The sequence below is a fragment of the Eublepharis macularius genome, chromosome 1 (genome assembly GCF_028583425.1).
Source record: "Eublepharis macularius isolate TG4126 chromosome 1, MPM_Emac_v1.0, whole genome shotgun sequence".
Taxonomy (NCBI): domain Eukaryota; kingdom Metazoa; phylum Chordata; class Lepidosauria; order Squamata; family Eublepharidae; genus Eublepharis; species Eublepharis macularius.
The window spans coordinates 83,225,553-83,234,179 of record NC_072790.1 but is presented as its reverse complement, the minus strand read 5'-3'; the positions used below and the strand labels follow the sequence as shown (position 1 = coordinate 83,234,179).

General features: G+C 41.3%; 1 protein-coding gene across 1 annotated transcript; it reads right to left on the bottom strand.

The window, feature by feature from the left end:
- Positions 1-5,849: 5,849 nt before the first annotated feature.
- On the bottom strand, positions 5,850-7,433 carry GJA10 (gap junction protein alpha 10). Its single transcript, XM_054985372.1, has one exon. It carries the CDS (start codon positions 7,431-7,433, stop codon positions 5,850-5,852), a length of 1,584 nt encoding a protein of 527 aa, XP_054841347.1.
- Between the last annotated feature and the right edge of the window lie 1,194 nt (positions 7,434-8,627).

Sequence of the window (8,627 nt, the reverse complement as noted above, 5' to 3'; positions counted from 1 at the left end):
GTTTCCCATGTTTCAGCCCCCCAACTGTTGTGCACCCCCACACACATTTTCCCCCATGACATCCTATATTAGCTCACAGACCATGAACAACCCTTTCTTTCCACATAAAAATCTGCTTTATGTTAAACTGTTTGTTTTTAAAATGGTATTTCCTGGGCAGAAAGCTTTCAGCACAGAGCAGTTTCTTGTGTCTGAAGAGGACACAGTACAATTGCAGGACTTCGGTGAAGAGCGAGACAATTACTCATCATTTGTTGATTACCGCAATTAACATAGCAGAAGAGAATTGCTTGCTTTTTAGACAGAGGAGAGGGGATTGGAGATTATACAAATAACAAGGATTTTTAAAAGGTTGTTAAAAGTTCTGCATTGTTCCTATCCAGCATCATTCATACTCATTTTTTATGAAGAGAATCGCCCACAGCTCAGCCTGACTTTGAAGAAGGGGAGGGGGGATTGCCAGAAGTGCCTTCAAATACGTAGTTTTTTTTTTTAAGTATTGCATGATTTCTAGGCAGTGCTGTGTTACTCATATTCCTCAAAAAAAATTAAAAAATGAAAACAGGATGGGTGGAGAGAATCCTGGTGAGGAAGCAACCCAGGATCCAGTGTGACAAATATTTGGTGGAGTGGCTGCATACTCTTGCGGCGAATTTCGAGTTCTTTTGTCAAACACACAGCATTGAATTATAAAGCCCTGCATGCGTTTTTCATCTTTTACTCGTTGACTCCCAAGATGTGCAGAGGTGGACATGAAGGAGAGCCTTTCAGACTGCAGTCTCATTTGACATGAGATGTGTCATAACATATTCTTGAAGGTATGTCTTAGGCTTTCACTGGATGGCAACATGGCAGCCCTATGAATCAAAATAAACTCCCATAGTCTTCTCCCAATCACAGCAAGCCATTCTGTGGCAGCTGTGCACACACTTTAGCTCTTCCTAATTAACATATGTTGCATGTGGAAACCAGGTTTTTGAATCAAGTTGATTTGCAGCATATGCTGGTCTGAAATCCTGGATACATAATGGTCCACCTTGAGTTGTATATCTGTTAAGATTTAGCAGGAAAGAGAAGGAAGTGCTCTTCGTGTTGGAGATTGTACTGTGGTAGTGGTGGAGAAGGGATCGTTGCTGTATTTTAGCATTGCTGCCAAACCGGCGTTATTTTTTCATGATAGATGATAGTTCTAGTAGCACATTCTAAGAGAGAAGGGAGAGAGCGAAGCTAAGTTTGCTTAGAGAAGAAACAATGTATTTTCAGTCTCGGTGGAATCGGAGACTATTTTTCTAGTTATTCTGTTTGTACTCTAAGTCAGTACTTCATTTATAATGTGTAGGTCCGTCCATTAGCCATGAAAGAGACTTGTTAGAGAATGAGGCCACTCTAGCTCTGACACTGTCCTCATGCCACAGTCATTCTTCCATGGTGGCAGTGCGAGTGCTGCTATTTAAGGGAATATAGCAAGCTAAGCTGTTAAATTACATGGCTCTTTGAAATTAAAATGGAAGAGGAAATAATGTTGCATACCTATTCGTGGGTATTTCTTACATGAAGAGCAGAGTTCTGAAGTGTAACTGAAAAAACAGAGCTGAAAGTGGCACAAATATGTGCTTTCTGCTTGAAAATGAATCAAACCATTATTTCTCAAAGATTTAAGAGTCCTATAGGGGCCTATGGGAGGGAAGGCAGCATGGTTTAGCCCAGTCTCATCAGATCTCAGAAGCTAAGGAGGACCAGTACTTGGATGGGTGACCACTAAGGAAGACTCTGCAAAGGAAGGCAATGGCAAACTGCCTCCGCTTCTCACTTACCTTGAAAGCCTCTTACTGAGGTCGCCATAAGTTGATTGCAACTTGGTGGCCCTTGTACACAAACATGTACATAGGGGCCTATATTATATAAGACCCACAATGTCTCTGTCCTGGTGTGCTGTTTTGGAAAACAGATTATTCTGCTCCTTGGCATTAACTGTATGGTTACCCTAAAGCATTGTACTTTCCTGTATTCTAAGATGTTGTGTATCTCTTTTGTGAACTTAGTTATCATACTGGCTTCTTTGCTCAAACAGAGAGCTGTTCATTTTGTGACAATATCGACATGATACAGCCACAGTTAATTCTCACTGTCAATGTCTGTCACACAAAAATCAACGGGAAGTAGAACTGTTTATCTTTGGCTAAATGTTATTGTTTTAAAGCTGTTGTATATTAATCTCATTAGGTGTCTTTTAGAAACACAATTATTTGGAAGGGCAGAGAACCAAACTATATTTACTGTTTCCAGTCTATTCCAAATTTAAACATGTCAGTTATACTTACAGTTTGCTCAGTTTCTTATGGTTAACTTAAGCATGGCATAATGAATTACAAGTTATAAACCATTTATAAGAGGTTGTTTAAGTCAGGAGCATTGTCTTTATCCATCTGTACTTGCAACATTGTTGAGTCTGTATATGATTTCAGTGAGGCAAAGTGGTACTGACTTGTTTCCACCACAAACCACAACTGTGACTCCAGTATTTATAACACACACCCATAAAGTTTTACAAAACAAAAGTGTCAAGCAAACAGCAAGACAGAGTAATTCCTCACTCATATTTAAATCTCTTTTCCATGAAGGCTTTGGCCATATACCATAATCCTCCTTACCTACTGAAGCTGTTAAAGAATAATATTTTCCCCTGTTCACCCCCACCCCCATCTCCACCTTCCTTCCCTCACTTGTTGTTCCCCTTATGTCAAATTTTAGATTGTAAGCTTCTTGGGGCAGGGGCCTGTCCTCTTGCAGTCTATTAAGTGCCACATTGATAGTGTAATCTTAAATTAACAATATAATTAGAAATCAAACTTTTCTTCATTGATTCAGGATTGTCATTTTTACCTTAGATGTTGAAACAACTTGTTTGGGAGAAGGTTCTTTTTGGTTGTAATTATCCAAAGTAACCTTAACAGCATTTTTAAAATGCAGCCAACTCTGTCTGGAACCTTAAGAGTTTTAAAATTCTTCCTTCACTTAGTGTTGGAATCTACAGATGGCAACTCTGATCAAACACCTCAGAAAGAGAGGGCTTGAATGGGACTTGCAAGTTGCAAGCAGTCCATTTGGCATGGGGGCGGCCCACCAATCATAAATCTCTCTTCTGAGGAAAAAAATAGTTGCTGATCAGAAGCTATAGATGAGATCACATAACTTGCTCATCACTTTAAAACTTCCCCTGCTTCAGATAGAGCTTATTGTATTCACCTTTTGACTCCTTATAAAACCAACATTATATTCATACACCTTTTCTTCAAATTCTGAAGAGCTAAATTGTTGCCATATTGCGGGCCTTTCTTTTTCTCTACATCCTATCTCTGTCACCAGCTCATCACTACTGTTCATGTGGGCCCAATTCTAGGCCATTTTTTCAGTAAAAAAAGGTGAAAATTAGAAGAAAGGAGAAAGGATCAGATATTCACCTGCACTGACCCCATCATAACTCACCAGAAAATAAAGAGAACCTCAGAGACCCAACCCACTACCTGCATGGTTAGATCATTAATCAGACTTCTCTCCAGTTAATCAAGGCGACTAGCATGAAAATCTTATAGTGTTAACATTCCTCCTTACAAAGGAACTACCTATTAACTGATGAGTTAAAAGGTTCATCTGTCATATGACTCAAGAAGACTGGACAACTGAAAGCTACTTCTGGGTGGCAGACCCCATTGTGATGAGGTACCCAAGACCATTTTATGCTTCCTCCCTTCTACTTGCCTGCCCCTTCCAAAACATTCCTTACTTTACTTATCTGGAGAAGCTCCAAAGGGCCAGGAACTCCTACCATACTTTCCCTCTAGGGTTCAGCTGGATTCTCCTCCCTTTTCACAAGTCAAGAGAAAGAAATCTTTTATAATCTATTTTGTTTCAAGTGATATAATTGAGACCAGATGCACAACATACTCCATTCTGCCTATAATCTTGTTGTAGACCTTGAGTCCAGTTCCTTCACATGCCAGATTCCATATTCCTTGGTTTGTTAATTGTTTGGGTCTCTGCTTCTGACCCTGGCAAGCACCCCCCAGTAGATTAAAATTCTCCCTGTTTGCATAATTCTGAGGTTCCCTTTTTGGAATTTTAGCTGCCCAGATATCCAGCATCCTTACCTAAAGAATCCACTCAGGGCCTGCAGCGACCGATTGCTTTAAGCCACTGCTCTCCCTTTCTTGAGTGGTGCATGCGGGGGTGGGTGGATTTTTAATATTTGTTTCTATTTTTGCATACATGATGTTATGGTGGCTTAGGTGTATTTTATTCCCTCAATAAATCACTGTCCATTTTTACTGCATCTAAGTCTCATTGCTCTTTTCAAACTTACCTGTCAGTAGAAGCTGGCTGCCTGAGCCCATAGGGGGAAGTCATAAGCAGCTACTGCCAAATTGTCAGTCTGAATCCCAGCTTGAAAGTCCAACACCCTTCTACACTTCTTAGTTTTATTAAAACAGTCACAGATTTGCAAGTTTTGTGCACATTTTCTCCACACTGTTAAGCAGGTCACATACATCTGAGGCACAGATAGGAAACTTGAGTCTTGGGGATTTGTGTAGAAGTTTGATTCATGATATCCATCTATGGTTTTCTACCCTTGATTACATTTGCTTTCTGGATCAATGTGTCCTTCTCTCCTCTAGAGGGCACATAGAATACAAACGCACACTAAAAGAGCCATGTATGAAACAGAAGGCCAGGTATGAAGTGAGTGGCTGCCAGCTGTCATCTTCAAGACACACAACACCATAATAGACCATAAGATTATAACTCTCTCATTACAGATTGGAGTTGAGGTTGAGGAATAAACCAAACAGTGCAAATTATCTGTTACTGAACCACTTGACTGGGCAAGAGGGATCTATTAAAAGGGCACAGGGTGCTCCAAAATTGATCAAATCTAGGAAAGTAAAAGTTTAGCACCATCTGTGTCTTGAGACTTGGGAAGAGTGATCCATACTATCAAGAAACGCTTAAAAGACCTAGGTTACTCCAGCTCAGTTACACCAACTCAGAGAGTATGTTCCACCCAGTTCTTTGGTATCCTTCCACCTCCAACCATTCCAGCCTATACTAAATAGCTAACAGTTCTTCGCTACTGTAGAGCATTCATACTTGCACGCCTGAACGTTGCCCCCTCAGCAGTCCTACATGAGAGATTCTGTAATTTGCCTTATCCAGACAAATTCTACCAATGTGATTTGGAAAAGGTTGACATCCTGTCTCATATGATATTGGAATGTCCTCATTATAATTTTTATTGTGAATTATGGATTTCCCCTATTTTAACTAAATTACCTCCTACTGTATTAAAAGATAGTATAGTTTCCTAACTGTTGGTGGATAGACCCAAGAACTATGCTGGGCATGGCCAAGTATCTCTCCACCATATTTTCCTTAAAGAAATAAAGACTCCCTATCTGCTGCTCAAGATCATTGGCTCAAAGGAGCTTGAAAGAAAAAGAAAGGAAAGGAACACTGTCTGTTGACAGTAGCCTTGGCAAGATGATAGAGAAACAACTCTTTTTTTTCTTCCTATTATTTCCCTCTGAAATAAAATGTCCACAAACTTCATAGTGCCTTTGGCTTTGTTTAAAATTACTCTTTTAGTTAAAACAGTTATATTTCTCAAAGGTTTCTACTGGCATCATAGCACCCCAAATTGTCATTTATTGATTGATTTTAAATATTTATTCTCTACCTTATCTCTTCAGACTCATGGCAGCCCATATACATATAGCATATCTCAGTATAATTTCAGACTACCCTGTAAAACCTAATGGAGGTCTGAGCTAAGGTTTATGCTAAGGAACAACAACTCACACCAGCAGGGTATAGAAGGAATGCCGCTTTGGCCTACTTGCCATTGACATTCTGCGTCCCATTACGGAAGGAGGAGGTGGGGTGATGGAAGGACTGGTGTCATCTCGGCGTTTAGCTTCTGAGCCAGAACCATTCTGTGAGTCTGAAGCCTCTGAATCGGTGTCCAGCTGGCTTTCTGAAAGCACCCTGGACAGAAAGCTGGATTTGCGGTTGTTCTGATAATGTCCACTGTCCGGAGAGTCACAGCGATCATCTCCCAAGTCCTTACAGCTGACCACTCGACTAGGTTTCCGAAGAACAGCTTGAGGGCTCTCCATTTGACTGGAGCTAATGGAAACCTTAGCAGACTGTTGAGGGTTCTTAGTCTCTTCTAGAACGTATTGTTCATTCTTCCGATAGCTGTTTGTGCCCGGCTGTGATGGCTTCTGAGTGTCCTCGCTACTGGAAGAGGCATTTTGATGTTGATAATCATCATGTTGCTGCCCCATAATGTTTGGGAGGTGCCTGTGGGACTGTCTGTGGTGCTGATCACACTCATTGGGGTGTTCCAGATGTCTGTAGAGGTGATGGAGTTGACCCTGGTTCTGATTTGACCTGCTTCTCTGGTTGCTGCACCATTGTTGCTCGGTATCCACATTTATTGGGTTCTGGTTCTGTTCAGAAAGTGTGTATCCTTCCATAGGTGTGTAAAGTGGCAGACCAACCTTCTGCTCAGGCATAAATTTAAAACTGCCTTGGGGGGATGAATTACTGATAAGGCAAACCTGCTGCATCACTGAATTTTTCTTGGAATTGGAAATGTTGGCATCCTCATCAGCAGCTACAAGCTCCTTCTTGGGTTTCCCGCAAAGACTATTTTTAATCCTCTTAATCCCCAAATGTACAATCTCCAGGACATTCAGGAACAAGGAAACTGCTGCAATACTATTCATGAAAACCATAAAGATTGTCTTCTCTGTTGGTCTGGATACAAAACAATCCACGGTGTTAGGGCAGGGTGGGCGAGTGCATTTATAAAGGGGATACATTTGAAACCCATATAAAAGATACTGACCTATCATAAAGCCTACTTCTAATACTGATCGGGTCAGGATATGCAGGATATAGGTCCGCAGCAAAGCCCCTTGCAAGGGTGCCTTGTTCACTTTTTTTTGTTCTTCTAACTTCCTCAGTTCCTTCTCTATTCTCCTATGTTCTTCCAAAATAGGTTCAAGTTCTTCTAATTGGGCTCTGAGGTGGACTTTCTTCCGTTGCCGCTCTTTCTCTAGAGCACGGAGTCTGTAAAGTGCATGCCCCATGTAAACTAGAGAAGGGGATGAGACAAAGATGACCTGTAGCACCCAGTATCGGATAAGAGAGATGGGAAAAGCTTTGTCATAGCAGATATTGCTGCAGCCAGGTTGTTCTGTGTTGCAAATAAACTCTGCTTGCTCATCATCCCAGACATCTTCAGCAGCTACACCTAGAACCAACATCCGGAATATAAAAAGGATAGTGAGCCAGATTTTGCCCACAATGGTGGAATGGATGTGCACTTCTTCTAGGATGCTGCCCAGCAAATTCCAGTCCCCCATAGTCATGGGTTCATCTCTGAAATAAAATTGAAATGTAACGTTAGTGGAGGAATGATCATAGTATGCCCCAGTATCTATGGGGAAAAGAAACGAGATAAAGAGAAAGGAAAAAATGAGTTGGATCCAGCCAGATTTTCTGTTGGTTAAAAAGGGAGGAAGGGTCCCTTTGACCACCCAAAAAGCTATGCTGCAGGTCATGGGACCTACATGGACAAAAGTCATGTAGAAAAAGAGCTGTACTAAGGAAGGGGATTTAGTTGGGATTGATTAAAAAAAAATGGCTGTATCCAACTCAGTGGTTTAGGGATGAGACACTGGAAGACACAACCAAATGTCTATACTGAAATAAATCAATAACTTTCTAAGGAACTTATCCATGGAAATCAGGGGTTCCACTTTATTATACGATAGTTTGCTTCACAGTCCAAACATATATTGCATTGATTGCTGAACTGAATTGGGTGGGGTGCTTTTACTGTCAAAATATCCTTTTTTTATCACCAAAAAAGTTTCCTGTACTTATAGATTATAATGATTTAGATCCCATGGAGGATTTTTGCAGGCAGAAAGTATGTGTGAATTTTTTTGCCAATGCCCCCCTTTTGCAGCAGACCTCTATCTCCCACCCCCATGCTATTGTTGTGGGGGGGTCTCTTGTCATACTGTATTAAACAAGCCTCTGGTAGAACCAAACCCATACCTGGAAAGGCGCCACAAACCCAAAATGATTCGAAGAAAGTGAAATGGTGTAGACGAAGAGAGGTAAATATAATGCTCCCCTGCATTAGGGGAGGGAAGCAATTTTCTATTGAATCAGGCATTGCTAGCTGCTGGTGGAAAGTGCTGTCAAATCACAGCTGACATAGCAACCCTGTAGGGTTTTCAAGGCAAGAGTCATTCCGAGGTGGTTTGCCATTGTCTCTGTGTAGTGAACCAGGACTTCCTTGGTGGTTTCACATCCAGTTACTAACCAGGTCAGGGCATTGCTAGACGCCAAGCTGCTTAGCTTCCCAGAACTGATGATATTGGGGTAGCCTGGGCCATCCAGGTCAGGGCATTGCTAGAGGCCCAGGGAAACCATCCTTTCTGAATTCAAAACCACTTTCCCTGGATGAGATTGAGGCTAGGCTTCATCCAGCATTTAATGTAAGTCTCATTTACTTGATCTCTACGAGTATTCAGTACAATTGCTGGACTTTC